Below are 21,646 nucleotides of genomic sequence, written 5' to 3' on the forward strand. Positions count from 1 at the left end.
GGTCTTAAACACCTCTACACTTACATTTATAGAAAACAAAGTAACTAACCACACTCCTTTCCAACTCACTCTTAGTTGGAACACACTTGAACACAACTCACACACATAACTCATACACAATAACCAATAATTCTAACACTCCTCCTCAAACTGGAGCATACAAATTGTATGAACCAAGCTTGGAATAACTGAACTCGGTTTTGAACTGGATGATTTGTCTTCAAGAGTGTGAGGCAACCAGAGATGGGTTATCACATATCAATGAACTAACAGCAGCTTGTGAAACTTCAACTTCAAAAGTGGATGAAGGAGAGCAGCGGTGGACAATGACAAACTGCAAGGACTGAATAATCAATGATGGATGAGTGATGGGATCTGCAGTGCCTGAAAGCTATAAAACTGCAGGGACTACACTGAATCCCCATCAATGATGGATGGGTGATGGGATCAACAGTAGTAAAAGCTACAAAACTGCAGGGACTACACCCATGCTAAACTGCCATACTTGGTTTGCAGGATGGGTGATAAGATCAACCGTAGTAGCTGAAAGTTACAAAACTGCAGGGACTACACCCATGGTGGACTGACATTTCCTTTGCAATGTTGTCTTGGAACGATACTCCCCCTCAGTGTGAACAGCATGGTGGAAACGGTGAAATTGTTGACTGAGATTGGAAGTATCACAGTTGCTGGTCCGAAGATCAAAAAGATTTGCAATCTTAAGAAATTGACAAAGCGGAAAATATAGTGAGAAAAAGGCAAGAACAGCAACACAGAGGCGAAACCCCCTACGGCAAAGCTGGACGATGACGAAAGCGGAAAAAGGTAGGACTAGGCGCTAGTCCATCAACGGCGGAGACGAAGACAGACGAAGATGGCAGCAATGGCTGCTCTGGAGGGTCTGAACAGAGAAAGGGAGGTCCGGCAAGACGACCGGCAGCGGTGCGGTTTGATGCCGACGCCGAGAAGGCGACGCGTGATGAACACGCGTCCGAGATCTACCAGAGAGAGGAGGCGCGTGACGGCGCATGCGGACGAGAAAGAGACGGCGACCACCAGGGTTAGGTCGCGCTTGAAGAGACGGTCCAGATCCACTGGACACCGGTCGGAACTGTGACGGTGGCCGACGAGAAGGCGGCGCGTGACAAACACACACCCGAGACTAGCTGAAGACAGGCGGCGCGTGGAGGCGCGTGAAGAGGAGTCTGGTCTTGACTCCGACGAGGTTGGCCGTTGCTCGAGGAGACGGTCCAGATCCGCTGGTCACCGGTCGAAACCGTGACGGTGGCCGGCGTAGATCGAAGAGATCTGATGCTCGTGGCGGCGTGTGAGGGAGAAGTAGCTTCCGAAACTGACGTGGTTGGCCGTTGCTCGAAGAGACAGTCCAGATCTGCTGGTCACCCGTCGAAACTGTGACGGTGGCCGGCGGCGGACAGAGGTTGGCGGCAGACAGTGGCTGGCGACGGCGGAGAGGGGCGATCGATTGGGTTGCGGCTAGCGACGGCTGACTGTTACGGAGGGAGTGTCTTTCTAGGGTTCCCAGGAGACTTTAGGTCTCTTTGATTCTGGGTGCTGAGATTTAAGAAGAGAAAATGGATCTTATGAAATTTTTAGGGGCTGCCGGCGGCCATGGCGGCCGGCCGCCAGTAGACAGCAAAGACCACCAGAAGAGATCAGAGAACCTGCTCTGATACCGTGTTAAAATCGAATACAGGAATATGTATTACTTGAGGTCTTAAACACCTCTACACTTACATTTATAGAAAACAAAGTAACTAACCACACTCCTTTCCAACTCACTTAGTTGGAACTCGCTTGAACACAACTCATACACACATAACTCATACACAATAACCAATAATTCTAACAGTTTCCAACATATTTGACACAGTTCCTAACATTTTATGAACAAAATGTATAATCCAGCTACTTCAAGGAACTAATTAAATAATCATAGAATCATACCTTCCAAGAATGCAAAGATTTTAGCGTAAACTCTGCTACTAAGTGTATCCATTCACTATAGCCTTCAGCATTCACAAGTTCAGATAACTGCAGAAAAAATCAAAGTGGGAACGTGATTTATTAATCAAGAAATACTAGTACAAGATCAATCCAAGGAAGTCAGGAAAACTTAATTATGCAAATTCAAATGAACAAAATCAAACAAGATACGAGGATGTGAGCAGTCACGGAAAACCAGGTTGGAATAGTTCCTCTATACCCATTAATCTTTATCAAGAAAGAAAGAAAATAGAGAAACAATGGAAAAGTGAAAAGGAAAATAATAAGACAACCTCTAAAACTGGGAAGAGAAGATACAAAAGAAACATGAAAAAAACACTTAAAAGCTTTGAACAGAATCCCTCAATATTTGAAGGCAAGTGGGATTGTTGTGCACAATCCAAGAAAGCAACACTTAAAAGCTTTAAACAGAATCCCTCAATATTTGAAGGCAAGTGCATGAAGGGGATTGTTGTTTAAGAAGGATGAAAATTTGAAAGGAGATGCACATTGTTGCAGACCATTTGTTACTGATTGGAGATTCACTTGTGCATGTTCTTGGATGGAAACCTAGTAACTTGGAGAAGAAAAAAAAATAGGTTTGGTGCAAAGGTTGAATTCCGAGTGACAACACAGGGGTATGTGAATTGTTATGGTTGAAATTATTTTGAATGATCTAAAAGCAAATTGTGAAGAACTATGAAATCTTTATCATGATATAAGTCATTTATTAGTATTACTCACAATCCAATTCAGTATGATAGGATAAAGCATATAGAGATAGATCGACAGTTCATCAAAGAAAAACTGGACAATGGTTTGATGAGAAAAATCATTTATTGCATGGGGATCCTGAGCAGGAAATATATATATTAAACACAAAACTTCAAGGGGAGTAACTGTATTCTTAGTGTACCTGGACATCAATGTTACTAGGATGATTGGAAGGAACAACAACTCGTTAGTCAACATTTAGAAAAGTAGTTTGAGATAAAACTCAGGTTGAAATATTCTTTTAGAATTCAAGTGCCCCACTACAAGAAAGGTATTTTCATATGCCAACAATAATCTGGATATTATACTTGGAGGAACTTGCTAACTTAGAGAAGTAAAACAAAAAACCGTTGTAGCTCAATCTGGCGTAGTAGTTAAATTTCAAGCAATAGCACAAGTTATTTGTCAATTGCTTTGGTTGAAATAACTTGAAGATTGATTGTGATGGACCAATGAAATTCTACTGTGATAATAAATCAATAATCAACAGAGCCCATAATCCTGTTCAGCAGGATCCAACGAGACACGTTAAATTGGATAGACATTCTTGCGGGGAAGACACTACAGAAAACACACATAGACACTCACCAAGAATTGTACAAACAAAACTAAAGCTACATTCACAAGTCATCCCACAAATATCATGAGGTGGTGATCCCAGGGAAAAAAAATCCTATCAGAGATTGAATGGGCATGTACATGGATCATGAAAAAAGACAAAAACAGTATTGCACACCTGATAATTGAGTTTGAAGCGTCCAAGAAGTCGACAAAAGCCATGATAATTATCATGATCAGAAAGACCTGTTACACAGAAATTTATCAACAGAGGTCTAAATAAAATTTATAGACAAAATCCTTAGCTACATGGATCACACTTTCAGCACTAATGTAAATCAATAGATAGGCAAGAAGTACAAAAATTAGCAATGTGCAAGTCAGGTATTCTGATATGTCAATGTATTAACAATTTATTATCAAAGGTATGCAGTAAGTTTGTAGGCTATATGTCGCACAATTACTCTTATATGAGTAAGCGTAATGCTCACTCAGAATTCCACATTCTTTTTCTATGATATGCTGCTTTTTCATTGTGAAATTTCTTGTTCAGCATCTCCAGTGAAAGTTAGGTTTATCCTACGACACACTAGACATTTTTTCTTTATTAGCTTTGACAGAAAAGCAGCAAAAAAATCTCTGGCAACATGACATTTATGCTATATTCATATATTTATTTCACACAAATCAGATATATTTTAGGTCTTCATGATATAACACTTGATTTGGATCAAGGTTAATGGCTTATTCTACTTCCTGTATAGCATATTGCATTTTTAAATGGCATTGCCTAATTACAGATTTACCGACGGATTTTTGGCTGATTCTGCTTCATGTATAGCTTATTTTTTTCCTCTAAATAATTAATTGTATATGTGAATACACATCTGCCATATGCCACAACTCCATCCATTTACAAGGCAGATTTTTTGCTGGACAGCATAGTCCGCTATCCATGACACTGATAAAAACTAAATAAAACATAATATAATAAATTAAAATATGATAGTAATAACAAAGTTTCTAAGCATTAAGGGTTCGTGAAGTATCCAAGCTTTTAAAGCACTTATATCCAATAAAACTACAAGAAACTAATACGTATGTGAATATAAAAACAGAGAAAATTATATCACCATAATAACTAAGAAAATATATCCAGAATCTACACATTCATTCTGGCTAATTTTCTTTCCTTTTTTAAGAGAATGTGATTGTTACAAATAGAGGAGTTTAAATGTAATTATAATGATTGTAATTAATAGAATATTTATTTTCTCCTTTTCATTATTCATGTGGTAATAAGATTGATACTGTTATTCTTATGCGTAAATAATGAAAGTAATTTATAATGACAATGATTAATAATTTTTTTTATTTTGGCAATATCTTAGAAATTATATTTTAATTTGGATTTGCATGATACCAGTAACATATTTCTTATGTTTTATAAATTTTTATACATTTTTAATTAAATACTTTGCACATATCATATCCTATTATTTGTAGAATGACTATATCACTATATCGGATTCACATCATACTGTATACAATGTGTATCAGATTTGTGCATCATAAGGTACAACGAAAAGAAAAGGCAGAAAAGTGGTCCACTGCTATATTCAAATGGAATTTTCAAGGGTGACCGCTCCACACGACCATTTACTATTGACTAGCATTGTTTGAGGAAAGTATCAGATTTAATTCAATAACTTATAACCAAAAACTAGCACCAACTTTTAGATAAAAATTATGGAACCAATGTTCCAAAATCATTAAAATAAACTGTTAGAATCAAGGCAAAGCCAAATAACTGTAAATCAAATTTACCTATTCCAGTTTGCAGAATTTCTTTGGTGCCTCGCATCAAGTGTGACAGGAACTTCATTCGAGCAGTATCATTGGGAAATAATGATCGTCTAATAGAAGCAAGACGCAACAGGCATTCCAGAGCCTACAATTAATAACAACAAATATGGGAAATCACCAATATAAAGAAGTGAGGTTACACACCTACATAGATCAAAAAATGGAAGTTGAGGAATAGAAAAAATGAATCAGTAATTTCTTTGCATGCCTAATTTTGCCATTATAATAGAACTCTAGGAACAAAGGATCAAATGCAAAAAACCTTAGAGAAGCTCACATGCATTTATGTCATAGATATAAAATAAAAGGACAACAACCAAATAGTATATTCATTTAAAATATGGCAATCAATTTATCTATCACTAGTATCAAAATATATATATTAGGATAAATTGAATTTTACGAAAAATTACAATGCCTGAAATCGTCAGTAAATTTGAACAATAAAATACAAATAGTAGGATAAGTCAACAAGATTTTAACTATAAACAAGACCTCAAATTAAACATATTCCAGTTATATGTTACGAGGTGAACAAACCATGACCTAGTATTGAAAGCAATAACAATTTAAGTTTGTCACAATCAGAAGCAAAAGCATTTTGGGAAGATAAATCAACTCTATCAACAAGAAACCTAAAGCAAAAGCATCTTAATGAAGCCAAGGACGATAGATTACATTACTTGGATGGAGGATAAAGGAAACGGCATATGGAGAAAAAATGTACTTTACCATAAATTACATACTTCTTGCGAAAGACAAGTTTATCACATTCAAAAAGAAAAAAAAAAAGTAATATAGATGGGTAAAGTCAAATCAAGCAGAAAATAAAGTCTAATGATGCATATAGTAAAAGTAGGGTTGAAATAGTATAACAAGATTTGGAAATTTTATTTATTGTTGATAAAAACCAAGAAATAACTTAATATCCAAGTCTGTATTATTTAGAATATTATGCAGTAAAATGTTATTGAGCTGATAGCTCTATAGCAACAAGACAACCCCAGAGCACTAGACTCCTCCAGAGAATTACTCTCCTCCTAACCGACTCACAACTTCCTACTTTGTACCCCTTCACACTCTCCCTTCTCACTCCTATAACAGAATTCCCCCATCTCCATATTCTTGACAAGTCATTCCCCATCCTAACTAACTTCTCACTCTTTCTTTTCCTAACCCCACTTTCTTTCTTCTGACACAAACATTCCATATTTTGGGCCTAACTATTCCTTCTATAATTATTCCTTGCTGAGTAACGGGTCCATGTTCACTTCCCACCTTATGATCCTTATTAGGAGTCTTATCAATTGTCTTCCACCAAATACGTCATTGGTGCACCTATTTAACATTTATCACAAAAAAAAAGGATCAAGCAGCAACAAAACAGCAAAAAAAAGGAAAACACCAGCCTTGCTTGTCTTAGACTCCCAAGGGAATGTACCATAGAATCCTGAACCATTTTTCATACTTAAATATAAGCAGAATGTAAGGGTAGGTTTGCCATTGTTGATACTTCATACTTTGATCCCAAAGAACCCTTGCATAACAAGGGGAGATGAGTATATAAAAGTATAAAACCAATCATAGACATACACATAAAAGCTAAGGCTCTTTGGAGAGCTGGTCCGTGACAATAGGATTTAAAATAACTCATTCAGAAGTTCACAATTATATAAGACCACAAAGATCAGTGAAAAAATAAATAATTATGCAGCTGAAATGAACCAGAATACATTCCCCCGTTGGCCACAAATACTCAATTTAATTCTATTAGAGATAGACTGTACTTGTAGAATCCTAGAAGTATAACTGTACTATTGGGCCTGCACTGTAGTACTGGGATGGTCCAATTACATACATACATATATATATAATCGACATTAAGGAGCCAGCTGGCTGGTTTAGATAGAAGTTAGCTAGGTGTCACATCAGCTGCAAACGGCAACTGATTCGAACTTCCTGTAACAATACAAATACTATATCTAATCATAATAACAAATAAAGAATTTCATCAGATTTACTCTCTAATATTGCATCGGGAATTCAAACATATTACGCTTTATCCAGAAAATGTACGCAACAAAGAGAGGTCCTAACATCTCAAATAATGTTCTTTCTATACACAAAACAAAATCCCAAGTTAATAACAGTGAGGGTTAATCCCTTGAAAAATCAAACAAAATGCAGCAGTAAATAAAAAGTTTATCATAAAAGTTTAAAGCACTGGCTCCACTGTCAAATGGAATAAACTAACATAAACGAACCTCTTTTGAAAAAACTTGATTCAATGCATAATAATCAAAAAATATTTGCAGTGTTGAGGAATCCTCTAGGGCAGGCTTCCATCCCGATGGAACCTGCACAACCAGTGCCAATTCAAGATCAAGAACTGCAGACCAGACAAAACCAAACAAGTATCTATGTACACATATTATACCTGAACAGTACCAATTTCATCTGAACTTTCATCATATGATGTCCCCATAAAATCAAATGATAAACAACTGAGAGAAAGCATAAGAGAAAGTTCCTGCAACTTGTTCCCAACTGAATTTTTTACAAAAACAAAGAAGGATTACTAAATTCAAAGCACGGCATCAGTTTAAAACTTTGAAAATGAAAAAATGTATACAATCATGTTCATAACAAATATATGATATACCATCAGATTTTAACTGGAAGAGAGAAGTTAATGATATCGAGAATATCTGAAAAAGTGAGTGATCCCTGAAAGAGCTAGCTATCCTCCGTTGCCTAGCAGCAGGTAATCCAGGATTGTGCTGAAAATATATAATAAAATAAATAAAAATAACAACAACTATATCAGCAAAAAAGTTCTAAGCAAATATAATACTTAATTCGATACGGAGATATCAAAATAAATAATGTTGTATTGCAAGAGAATATGCACAGCCACAGTACAAAATTTATGGAATATTTTGTTGCACAAGCTATGAATCAAACACCAACAAGAAGTAAACACATCCGAGCAAATAAAACAATGAAATAAAAATATTAAGAAAATGGGTGCTTCTGCATATCTAAGTTCAGTTTTTCTGCAGTATCTAAGCTCAGTTTTTATGCGGTAATGTTGTTCAGTGACAATATGTCGTTACTCTTCAGAGGCATTAAGTATATCGTCTACCCATTAACCCTTGCAATCAAGGTTATCAAATTCGAGAGTTTATGTAAACTCGTGAGAGTTGAGTAAACTCAATTCGTAAACTCAACTCGTAAACTCGAAAGAGTTTACTTCAGATGAAAAAAATTATATAAATAATATCTTAATTCAAATAAGTCTACAAAATTATATAACTTTAAATAAATAAAATTTATAGTTATATTGTTCATAAAAATAAATATTGTAAAACATAAATACTTGGATTATTGTCATTAATTTTAATGCATTTCATTAAATATATAACTTTCAAGCTTGTAAAATCGCTCCAAACTCACAAAATTCTACACGATCCTACCGATTTCACAGTCGATTCTACCGAGTTTACGCAAAAAACGAGTTTATTTCCGAATTAACTCGGAAGCCATGTCTAGGAACGTAAACTCGTAAGAGTTTACGAGTTAACTTGAGAGTTTGATAACCATGCTTGCAATGCTAAAATGGTGGATATGAGTTAAAAGAAGACCATGTCACAGTACCAAACCATATAACAACACAATATGATGCTAATATTGACAACTCACAGTTTTGACATCCCATATCAATCAGTCTCCCAGATAGCAACAGCTAAACCAAACAAAGCAGACACAATGCAAACAAATAGTTCCTAATACTCATATATAATAGATGCTCAAATCTCAAAATTTACTCAAGTGTGAAGATACAAAAAACTTATACCAGAAAACTTATAACTTAAAGACAAAACCATCATTGACTTCAGGCAAAGCATACAAAAACAAATCAGCAACAACAAATAAAAAAGCACAACAAAATAAAAGTGCAGTCCTAAGAAGTGTGAAACAAATGCTTTGAGATACACCAAGTGCACAGCTTTTAATAATCAAGCTATTACTTCCTGTTGAAATATAAAGCATTGATTCTGACCTGATTTATCTCAGAAACTAACTGATACAATATCCTCAAACCTATAGCATAGTGATGTTGTGCCTGCTAAAAGTATCAATTGGTCAGATTAAAATTCAAAACAATCAGATCTGTAGTACAAAAGAAGATATATTTAATAATTAATAAATATAGTAAAAACAGCAAGTACACAATCAAAACCTCAAACATCACATGCCAGTAACAGAGAAACTAGTCAGCGTGGTGGATTGTGGTGGTTAATAGAACTTGACTCTGTCAACCAAAATCTTCTTTGTTATCCTATCCTACATCTAATTTACGATATGTTAATACTCCCAATAAAATTAAAAATATTTGTTCAAGAATAACAATATAAACTTATTATAAATATTCTTATGGGTCGTACAACTAGTTTGGGATACAAGACAATCACCCTAAAAAATTTCATTGATGATTAGACCATTAAACTCCACTATTAAGACTCAACAAATTACAGGACCTTAATTTTGTAATCAGAACACATATCAAAGACAAGAAAAATAAGACATACAACAAAATATATACTTAAAGGATACATGATGTACGTATCAATCACAAAATAAAATTAAGTATAAGCTGGCATAATCACCAAGTAGCTATATGTACCAGTTGTGGAATTATAACCCAAGTTCACTAAAACGGTTAGATTTCTGGGTAAGAAACCAAACCAGACAGCCCCTCACACACTCACTACTCACACACAGATAACAAAAGAATGGGTTTCTTGTATTCAAAACTAGTAAGATACAATGTACAAGCAATCAATGGGAGCCTAACCTCCCCCACAGAACCAATGGTTCCTGTCAAAGCAACTAACTGTCAAAAAGTTCCCCTAAAACAAAACACAAATTCTATTTATACATTCTCTTTTCCCGCCTTTCCTAACTGCTAAAGCAGTTAGCCTATTAATTCTTCCTCCTCTCATACACTCTCCATTCCCTAACAAAAACCTAGAAACATTCACCACAAACTCCAAAAAGAAACGAACAACAAAAATGAGGAAACGGGAAATGATGGCCTAGAAGCAGATTATTAAACAAACAAGAATTAACACGGTTTGAATAGATTTTCCTGAATCAATTTCTACAATGGAAAATCTCGATATCATAAATTCATGTTTAGGTTGGTAGCAACTTTATGAAAGCCGTAAGATAAAATAATAAACACAATTTCAACACTCCCCCTCAACTTGGATCATATAAATTGTATGCACCACACTTCGAATCTCAAAGACTTAGCAAGAATGTCTTCGAGCTGATAAATCCCATAGTAACTTCTTTGGACAACAACTATGATAGAACTACGAATTATAGCTGGAGACAAGACTTTGTCTTGTAAATCTTTATTGCTTATTTCCAATTTTGTACCTACCAATGTAGTAGGTATAGAAATGGTATCGAATGTTACAAAGTGTTTCCCACACTGAAGTTGTTCAGTATAACCTCATTCTCCACAATTCTCCTAAACTTTCTCCCTTTCAAAAAACTCCCCACCCACAACTAACCCTGGACTGTTTATAATAGTCATTTTCAGCAGGCACATTCCCTTATTTATTTCTTCTCTTATATACTATAGCAAACCTATCAAACTACTTCCTAACAAAATGGCAATTGATCTCTATGTGCTTGATTCTCACATGAAACACTAGATTGAAGGCAATATAAAGGACTGCTTGATTATCACAATACAATACAACTTCATTTGCTCAACTTCACAAAATTTAAACACTTAAAGGAGTTGCTTAAATTACACAAGTGACTAAAACCATATACTTATATTCACCTTGTGAAGTGAATGGGCAACAACATTTTGTTTCTTGCTCTTCTACAAGACAACATTCCTTCAAAGGAACACATAGTACAATGTAGATCTCTTGTCAATGGGATAGTTCATCGCAATACTATAACTTGAGTATTTTTCCCTTCTTATACAACAATCCTTGTCCCAAAGCCCTTTTCAAATACAAGAGAATGTCAATTATAGCATTGCAGTGATCAATTTGATCATTCTGCATGAATTTAGTAACAACTCCAACTACGTAAGAAATATCAAGCCTTGTAAAGTTCGCAATGTTAGGGATATATCACTTTTTTATCTTTCCTTCATAAAAATTGTAATTCTTTGACCTACATATATGTTTCTGTGACAGACAATTGTAGCACCTTCTATGTATCTGCACATTCATGCTTAATATTAGTTCTTTCATTCAATATGGTATCAAGCACACAAGGATCCATGACTTAAGAAAATGTTCAACATCCTTCCTCTCTACTGCCTACAGCTACTACAGTGACCCAACTTACAAACCTATACTGCTGCAAGTGACAATGGTTTTGTAATCTTGGTTTTGCTACCAACTCCAATCATGTTTGCCCACTATGTTTAAAAGAAACTTGATGACAAAAAATAGTTGTTATGACATTAACAAGTTGAACTGGTTATTAAAGAACATAGGTTGCATCCTTTTGTTGTGGCTCCAAAAATTTCCTCATGTTTTCTTTCTGGTCAAGATTGCAATCTTGATCATGTAAATCCAAATTATCTTTTTTGGAAACAAGATCAATTGTTGTTAGCTTGGTTAAAATCTTTTCTTTCTAGTGTTATTCTTGCTCACAACATTCCTGCTCGTTGTCAATCTTAAGCAATTTTGTTAAACATTCATTCCTATTTTCACCATTATACTCAAAGGAAAGTTAGACAATTGAGGTCTAAGTTGTGTAACTCTTCCTTTTTTGTAGCTGAATATCATCTTCAAGTCAAAGTTCATGTTAACACTCTTGTTTATGTTGGTATTTTGATTTCCTTAAAAGAACATCTTGATTCAATTCTCAAAGGATTACCTCAAGAATGTGAGTTTGTTATTGTATTAACTGAGTTGTATTGAATTTATTTATAATGAAGATGTTTAAGGTCTTACTTTTGCTCATGGACTGTGTCAACAAAAATACAAGAAAAGAACCTCATCAGATCTACAATTTATCGATCTATAAATGTAGCCATGCACCTATACAGTTTCAATCCTTTTCCAATGATTGATCCATTCAACCTAACAATAAAAGATCGCTAAAACACACTGAATATTTTGGTTCTTTTAGATACAGTTGTGGTTATTCTAATTGTCAAAGAGGATATGGTGGTTGCAGCCATGGTTACCAAACCCACATATAAACTCACAAACACATACGAGCCTAACAATTTGTTTCCTGTTCACAAGTTGACTCCTCTCTAAACTTGTTTTTTGGTACACTCAAAGCAAACTCAATTCACTCATGGTAGACTCGTGAATTCAAGTTTGAGTCACTGAATCCATGGTTCGGCACAAAAACAAGAAAAGTCGTTGTTCACATTATGAAAACCCATATCGTAAAGAACAATAGGTTGGGTCACATGTTCTCCGAATAGAAAATCTCTAACACATGTACCTCCATTTCACGCAATATCTCCAACCACCACCTCTCCACTTTGCATCTTCTTTTTCATCGATTGTGTCCTGTCTACATTGCATGTTTTTAGCATTGTAGAGTCATGTCTCCTTTTCACATCATATGTTGTGGCATCTCCTCCACACAAGTCCCCAACAACCATGGCATAACTCTTCTCTAGCACCATGATCTTCCCATTGAAGTCTTGTCTCTTTTCTCCATGTCGTGAGAGTGTGTTGTTTTACCCACCCACCCGGTCATTCTTTTTTTATTATTTTGTTCCTACTACTTTTCACTCATTATATTAGTCTATGTGGATGATATCATTGTTACTTGAAATGATGAAAAGGAGCAACAAAGGTTGAAATATTTTCTATGAAATTATCAGAAACGAGTAATCAACCTACAAACTAGCAAATACACTTGTTGATCCAAATAAAAAGTTGAGAAGTACAAACGATGATTTTGTTGTGGACAAAATTTTGGTGAGACTTACTTATCTCTCATGTTAGACCATATATGGTTTTTTTTTGTGAGTCTAGTCTGTTCATTTATGCATCAACATAAGAAAGCACATTTACAAATTGCTCCTGGAATTGTCAAATATTTAAAAGGGACAATAGGAAGAGGAATTTTGTTGAAAAGAAACAAGAATGTCAATCTTGAGGCATATACAGATGTTGATTCTGCATGCTCAGTTATGGATAGAAGGTCAACTACTAGTTATTGCACCTTCCATCATGGAAACCTAGTAACTTGGAATAGTAAAAGATAAATGGTGGTAGCTAGATCTAGTGTCGAAGCAGAATTTTGAGCAATGACTCAAGGAATATATGAATTGTTATAGCTGAAGATTACACTGGAAGCCTTAAAGACAAAGGAAGATGAACCTATAAGGTTATATTATAACAATTAATCAACAATCAACATACTGCACAACCCTATCCAACATGCTAAAGGAATTTTCTCTATGGAAAATGCAAAAGATTGTAGGAAAGCTATGCTTCCAAGAGAATGGTGGGAGGTATTTTGGGGATGGAGCTTCAGAGTTGAAGAGGTTTGCTATTCGATTTTTAAGCTTAGCATGCAGTTCTTAGGGGTGTGAGCATGATTAGAGCTCATTTCAAATGGTGATTCAAGTTTATCAAGTTATTTGTGGTTTTTAATTTTATTTATTTGGTGTATAATTTTTAAAAATTCATTTATCTCTAGGTTCATACAAATGGAAGAAACCGTTTGCATCAGAAAAAGACGACTGACTTGGTTTATGTCACGTATAACTTGAAGCCGAAAATAAAATAAAGTATAACAGATAATGAACATAATTATGTTTTAGCGGGTAAGATATTAGAAGATAAAACACCAAATCTTCATTGGACTCAAGTTCAACCAACTACATATATTTAAGTAGGAAGCTTCATTTTGTTAAAAAAAGAAGACAATTAGAGGGGGAATCTTTCTTCTTGGCTTCACTTATAGTTGTATTCTGTATTTATTTTGTAACAATGTGATTTTCCTATAGTTCAAGTTTTCATCTAGTAGATGGTGAAGGAGAGAAAATCAATATATAGCCTTAAAAAGCAATAAAGACATATACAAACATGTGTTTGAATGGACTCTCAAACTTCATCACTCAATACATGCAGCTGGTTATTTTTTGAAACCCCATGACCAAAGATCACCACAGACCAAAAGATAAGTCTGCAAAAAAAAATTCCAGAAAGTGCGTTTTATTGTAACATTTACATAATCCATATCATGTCACTAGCACTAACCCCATTAAATATTCAAGACCAAACAAAATTTGAAGCCTTGGCTTTTGGTGCTGGCTGCTGCCATAGATTTCCAAATAATCCAGAATTCCTATACATAATTTCTACCATTTTGCAAAGAAGTTGTGCAAAGTCCAAGGGAAAAGACATAAAACTCCAGCAATTTCAACTTCCAAAAAACCTCAAGGACAACAAGCACTTTCAAAGAATAATACAAGAAACCTAAGCATGGTAAAAAAGCATAGACCCTACAACTACTTTATAATGGCCTTTAATTTATGAGGGATAGAATCTAATATCAAAAGTCACGAAATGCTTAATAGCACAGTAAAGAAATAACAAATCAAAGCCGCACATTTTAATGCTTGATGCACTTTACTGGATGCCAAAACAAAACACACGGGAAATATATGGACTTCCATATCAAATTTTAACATTCATCGTGTCACCTGACTCAAGAAGTTCATTGCCTCCTTAACAACTTCCCTGAATTTGTCATCATCAAGCCAACCAAACTTTGTAATGCGACAAAAGAGTTGGATCAAGGATCCAAGAACAAAGGGCTCCAGTTCTGGTCCTTTGCTTGCCAGATAATTTATGAGGTAGTTTCCTTCAAAAAAAATAGCAATTTAATCAATTTGGGCTAAAAGAGAATAGGAAATAGAGCAACCACAGTGAGGGAAAATTGACAGCAAGGTAATCGAAAATACTGAACCCAAATTCCCCAAAAACAACACGAAAAAGAAATAAGAGAAAAGTCAGATTATCCACAAAATAAGGTGATGCCAATTTTGGAAAAGAGACTTCAATACATGCAAAATTAAGTCAACAAGTATCTTAGAATGTAATTGACGAGGTTCAAACATCGCTCGGTAAATTCTGTTTAGGAAATAGAGAAATAATGTATTCTTTCCCGCAGACCCAAGCCAAATATTCACAGCCCCTAAAATACTCTTAGTCATAATCATCTGCAAGCAAGAATATTACGAATATCAATCCGGAGCTGTAACGGAAGGCTTTGCTCAGTCACTTGCTTCAACAAGCTCGAACTTGCCAACATCAATGCATACGGAGAGGATGCATTATCCAGAACATATTGGCACTGCGAAATGTAGTCACTGTTCAAGGAAAAGCATTTCAGTGTGCTTTCCGCTTGTGCTCTTTCAACAGAATCCTGCGAGTTATAAAGCCTCTCGCACATTGCTTCCAGCTGGGCTAAAGTCTCCATTCTTCACTACGTACGAAGTGTATCCAACAATTCAGATGAAGAAGTCAGTTCTTCTACTTTTTCCCACGTATAACCAATATATATCTACAAGATTTCATGTGAATTCAAGCATATATTTAGAGGTGGTAGAAACACACAAAAAGAAACTAAAGCAAGAATCAGTTTAATACAAGCACCACACAACACCAGAGTTGATAAAATTTGATAAGGTAACACTAAAATATTAAATGTTTACAGGTGTACAAGATAATGTTTTCAAATCTGAAACTGTTTCAATTACAAGTATACTCTAAAATACAAAGATAGCTCTGTATAAAAGGATCACAGCAGAATTCGCCATCAAATCCAGCTACAATAGCACTTGTCCAAGTAAAATGATCAGTGCAGTCCTGACAGAAAAAAAAAAGGAAATTATTTAAAAAGTAATTCATAATATAGAATCTATTAATTAAAAAAACTTTAACCACATGATAGAAAAAATACAAAAACATGTAAACAACTGACATTGTCTTGATCATTATCAAGAAATTGTTCTGAATTCTAAGCAAATCTTGTTAAGACCATAAGAGCAACATCACTAAAGCATGGTAAACATATCACGTGTCAAGGCCTGTAAGAGGATGCCCATGAATCACATGGCATTTCCCCAAAACCAGAAATGAAACTAGACTTTAACTCTAAAAGAAGAAAATATATTCACAACAAGATGCAACTCATACTAGATGAAAGATATGTCGCTCCCTCACCTTCCTTAATCAAGATAATGTTGTATAACATAGTGGCAAGAATGTTCCTTCTTCCCGTAAAAATTGGGTATGGCAAGAGATAGAAATCAAAATCAGTCATTGAAGTTATTGGCATAAACTATGATTGTTTTACAATAATAATACCTACATGCACTATATATGAACCTTTGTTAGCACCTATTAGCAAACCATATTTTGATCAATACACACTTAAAAAAGGGTAGATCCACAACGAATGAGTACTTGCCAAGTTTTGAAGAAGTTATCTCACTGGGCTATCAATAGTGACAAATAGTGCACTATACCAGATTTAGGTCACTGCGTTATACACACCTTGTATTGACCCCTTCATTCTTCTCCACTCATGCACACAACCACTCTCCAAGCTATCTCTTATTTTTTTTCAGTGACTCACTCCATTTTCGATGACCTGCTCAGTTCACTACTACAGATTTCCCTCTTCATTTTTGTGCTAGGTTTATTTTTTTCTTTTTCTTTTTCTTTTTTTTGTGCTCCGTTGGTCTTTCTCCTTCCACTTTCACATATATTTTCCTTTCTTTGCTTAGCTCTTTCTTTTTCAGCCACTATCTATTTTCTTCTTCTTAGTCACTATCAATTATTCTTTTTCTTTTTTCTCTTACTGTTCACATCAGCACCAGTAGCTACTTGTACTTTTTCTATCGGTACTACAGGTTTTATTATTAATTACGAATAGGTTAAGAATTGAATATATATTCTATTTCTGAGTGCTTGTATTAAATATTTATAATAAATAAATTAGTAAGAAAGGAGAGACACAAATGGAAGAGAAAAGAAATCACTAAAAATAATATCAACGATGGCTAACACAATACGTATAGACACAGCACATCAAATCCATCTAGATCTACCAAAGACACCCTCTAAAATCACCATTATAATTAAGAAATGCAAATTGAGAATAATACAGTCTTTCAGAAAATTGCTAAGCTCTAAAATCAACACTCAGTAAATGTTAATCTGCAAATTGACACTTCACTGAAATGGACCCACACCGTGTATGCATAGGCTGCCAAGCCAAAGGCAACAAATAGATGTGATCGGATAACAACTCAACCTTCTAATGCTAATGCGACTTTATTAAAGCGAAACATCCTGTTTTACCACCTTTTTGTTACAATAACAGACAAAGTAAAGCCATCTAATTTGCAATATGCAATGAAAAGGGCGTAGATAATCATAACCAGTTCTAGTCCTCTAGAATTAAAACGTTCCAGAAAATAAATTTGCCAATAAATTCACGTGTTAAAAATAGCATGTAATCACATAAGAAGTATGTTTTTTAATTCTAAAGCTAACATATGCAAATTGCATGATTCCTATCTCATTCTTCACCGTTCTCTAAGATACAGCCATTATAGAGAATTAAAACCAATGGGAATAAAATTTGAAAGTTCCTAAAAATATCTCAACAAATATCAATGCACACAAAACCCTGCCCACCATAAGCACGTCAATTCCCCTTTCTTCCGGGACAATCCCTTTTCACCAAGCCGCATAATATGGTGACAACAAACTGAGACAATCGAAGGTCTGAAGTAATCCAAACACAAACACACTGATCATGAGGAGCTAACAAAGGGACAGAAAAAAAAAATGTTTATCATACACCAAAAACAATAAAGAACCTTATTATTATCACCACAAATTTGACAGCACTAAACACACCTAGAGTAGAGTTTCGGACCACAGCAATAGACACACTTTGATGAAGATATGACAAAAGCAAGCGCATATTCAACTGAGTAGGGTGTGTCAAAGTCGATGATCAATTATAACGTTTAAAACATGTCAAAAGCGAGGATTAAAAAAAATCCAAACCGCACAAACCTAACAATCCAGGCATAAACACACAAACATAAACATCTAGAGTTGTAGGGAAAACTGTTGAAGAACATTCAGAGATTGTCAAGAAGGTTCGTACAGAAATTATCAATGGCGATTGCAAGAGCAACTTCGCAGAGATTTTGAGTTCAAAACCAGCGTGGGAGAGAGTGTGGTGCTATAGGGATGAGAAAGAGGGCTATGAGTTTCAGAGTTATGAGAAGGAGGAAAAAACCAAACCAGGTTTTAGTTGTTTAGAAATTTTTATTTTTATAGGACAATTTGCCACACACCTCATTTTATTTTTTTCATTTTAACTTTTCTCTTTCTTTCTTCTCTGCGTGGACCCCATATCGCGGAATTTCTTGAGACCTGAGGCAGCGCAGCCCGAATAAAAACAGCTTATTAATTTTTCATTAATATATGTTTGTTAGTATCTACTCAGGAAGTCTCAATTTCAAAACACTTCCTTTCATTTCTGAAAATTAGAATATGAAAACAAGTTTTCAAAAATTATAAAATCCTGGTGGAAACACGTGTTACTTTTTTATTATAGTAAAAATTTTAAAACTTTAAAATAAAAAGTATTTGTAAACTAGAAAATCCTTTTATAAAAAGTAATTAGTTGATTTTTATCATGAATAATTATTTAAATTAAAAAATTAGTTATTAAAATAATAAAATTATAAAATTGTGTTTATTATGAGTAATTATTTTAATTTAAAATAATAGCTATTAAAAAAGGTAAAATTAAAAGAAAATAAATGTTTGATTAAATTTAAAAAATAGTTATTAAAAGAATAAAATTTTTAAAAAGTGTGTAAAGAATCTCTTTTATTAATAGTCTTATGTATGAAACTGTAATAAGGACTTAACGATTGTGATATAAATGTTATATTGATAATTTGGTGTTTTTTTGTTAGTTTACTTTTATATGTTATGATTTTTACTTGCGACTATTATTTTTATATGAAAGCAAATGATGTTGCAGATAACCCAATGGAGGCTTGAAGCGGTGAGTTAACTACGAGAGTTAGAGAATTTGTGGGTTTTGTTTTAAATAAACAATTTTATTGGAAGTTTTATTTTGTAGTTAATTAAAATTATGATTCATTTTTTGCTAATTGTAAAGACTTGTTGAAATCGAATTTCAGTAATAATATTATGTTTAAGAAAAAAATTACTCTGTAACCTTTGAAATTGAGATGTTATACAAGTCTTTGAAATTGAGATGTTATACAAGTTATTTCGCTCAGTAAATATTCTAAGTAAAAACTAGTCCAAAAACACAAAATAGTTCACATTCATAAAAAATCAACCACCAACATCAATTCCCACAATTATATCAAACCAACTCATTCAAATCTTAGTCCAAATGGCTCAAACAACTATATAAGTACAACATACATATAGATATTACTTTTATAAGTCTAGTGTGTTGAATAGGCTCCTGAGACTTTACACTTGTCATGTTTAACACCTCTTACTTCTTTCAAAACTTGTATAAAAAATAAATCAATACGATTAAGTCATGATAAGTTAACTTCAGTAGGTTCCTAAGCATGATCCTCTTTCATATTATACCATATGTCAAGTAAAGTTTTTTTCGACTCTGACCACCTACTTATATTTCATTATGCGAGTTAGTTAAATATTAGTATATTCAAAATAGTCTTAAATAACAAATCCACTTAAATACACTTTGCTCACTCTATATTTAGCATTTCCTTTTTAAAATAACTAATTTAACAATCAGGGACTCAATATATCGCCAATCTCCAATGATAACTAAGCGTTGTCCAACAATGATTAACCTTCGTGTACTGATACAATTATAAGTACAATGATCTTCCAACATCAAATCCTATCAATTTTACAACAATATTATCTTCACTCAAATTCAAGTTAAGAAACCATGACAATTTATTCTTTTCCTCTGCTCTTCATCACTATTTATCTAATTCACGTTATCAGGAATATAACAATTCCTATCACTTTCTCGCATATAAGTCCACATTCAAATATTCAAAATTTTCAGTAACTACCTCATAAGTTTTCAATTTCTACATAATAGCATCCATCGAAAATCTTTCTACATAATTATCTGATAAAATATGATATTAAAAATAATTATAATAAGATCTATTTCCTTATATAATAATGTTTCAAATTGTAATAAGTGGATATCTTTCGTATTTATAGTTTTAATCCACGTTTTATCTTTTTAATAAAATAAAAATATTTGCAGTACATTGAGTATATAATATAATATCTTAAGAGATGTAATTCTTAAAAATATAAAATAATTTTGGGACAAGGGCATTTGCAGGCGAAGCTTTCATTTTCAAATTTCAAATATAAGTTTTAAATTGAAGTGTTCTGGTAAAATTCAAGAAGAAATAGTTTTTATCTTTTTTTGAAATATTTTTATATTTATTTAATGAACTATAAAACTGTTTTTTTATAACAAAATATAAATATGATTTTCTATCAGATTAAAAAACATAGTATATTGAATAGATGGATAAGAGTCTTATCTTATATAAATAAATAAAAATTATGATTTTGAATCAGTATATTGTCATTATCTCTTGCATAATTTGTTTGTCTAATGAAAATTTCAAAAATAGCACGAGAATTCATGAGCAAACATATAATCTTAATAAAGAGTTGTAACATTCCAAAATATAGTAATCACCATAATTTAGAATTAATTATAATTAACAGTTAAAATATGCAGTCTTACACTAATCATAAAATTCCAAAACCGAACGTGCTTACGTACAGAGATAAAATATCATACAGCAGTATTTCAAAGTTTAAAGACGAACGGTTTTACAAACTTTAACCGAACGTCCAAAAAGCTAACAGAAAACTAAAAGCTACAACTTAACGAGCGCTCTAGGGCTCGGCTTTAACCTCTACTTCGACCAGATTGGCGTCCTCCAAATTTTCTTCTTCCAGCGTTTCTTCAAGCAACGCCTCTCCGTCTGCTCACATCCACACGGATGATCATTGCATAGACAAGACGGACGTTCATGGACGAACGACAACACAAGGAAATAACACAGGGTAAGCTTATTGAATTTAATTCACAAGTCATTCATACAAATAGCATATTAACATTCATAAAATATCACAACATATATAATCAGTTCAAACTCTCATAAGACAGACCGTCCGGACTGTATGAATCCATGTATCTACAGGCGTTCGTGCACCCGGGTGATGTGATAACTGAAAACACTCAACAGCTGCCACCCGAGGTTAGCCCTATCAGTCCAAAGTACTCATTAGGACTAGGACCTCCTGCCGTTCCCACACATGACCTA

General features: G+C 33.9%; 1 protein-coding gene across 7 annotated transcripts in view; it reads right to left on the bottom strand.

Moving 5' to 3' along the window:
- Window positions 1-18,558, bottom strand: part of LOC108326012 (uncharacterized) — a 65,346-nt gene extending 46,788 nt beyond the window's left edge. For 5 of the 7 annotated variants that reach the window (XR_008247570.1, XM_052874183.1, XM_052874182.1 and 2 more), the window contains exons 1-11: window positions 18,415-18,558; window positions 15,986-16,094; window positions 15,465-15,789; window positions 14,927-15,087; window positions 9,266-9,331; window positions 7,865-7,982; window positions 7,640-7,749; window positions 7,467-7,559; window positions 5,164-5,287; window positions 3,515-3,582; window positions 1,966-2,052 (exon numbers count right to left, since the gene is read on the bottom strand). Coding sequence is in view for 6 of the 7 variants with exons in the window: in XM_052874183.1 (XP_052730143.1) it covers window positions 1,966-2,052; window positions 3,515-3,582; window positions 5,164-5,287; window positions 7,467-7,559; window positions 7,640-7,749; window positions 7,865-7,982; window positions 9,266-9,331; window positions 14,927-15,087; window positions 15,465-15,705 (1,068 nt within the window). In the remaining variant the exon portion in view is untranslated. Of the gene's footprint in view, window positions 1-1,965; window positions 2,053-3,514; window positions 3,583-5,163; window positions 5,288-7,466; window positions 7,560-7,639; window positions 7,750-7,864; window positions 7,983-9,265; window positions 9,332-14,926; window positions 15,088-15,464; window positions 16,095-18,414 lie in introns of all 7 variants that reach the window. The other 2 variants (XM_017559223.2, XM_017559227.2) reach the window with 2 other exon arrangements.
- Window positions 18,559-21,646: the final 3,088 nt, after the last annotated feature.

The sequence above is a fragment of the Vigna angularis genome, chromosome 3 (genome assembly GCF_016808095.1).
Source record: "Vigna angularis cultivar LongXiaoDou No.4 chromosome 3, ASM1680809v1, whole genome shotgun sequence".
Taxonomy (NCBI): domain Eukaryota; kingdom Viridiplantae; phylum Streptophyta; class Magnoliopsida; order Fabales; family Fabaceae; genus Vigna; species Vigna angularis.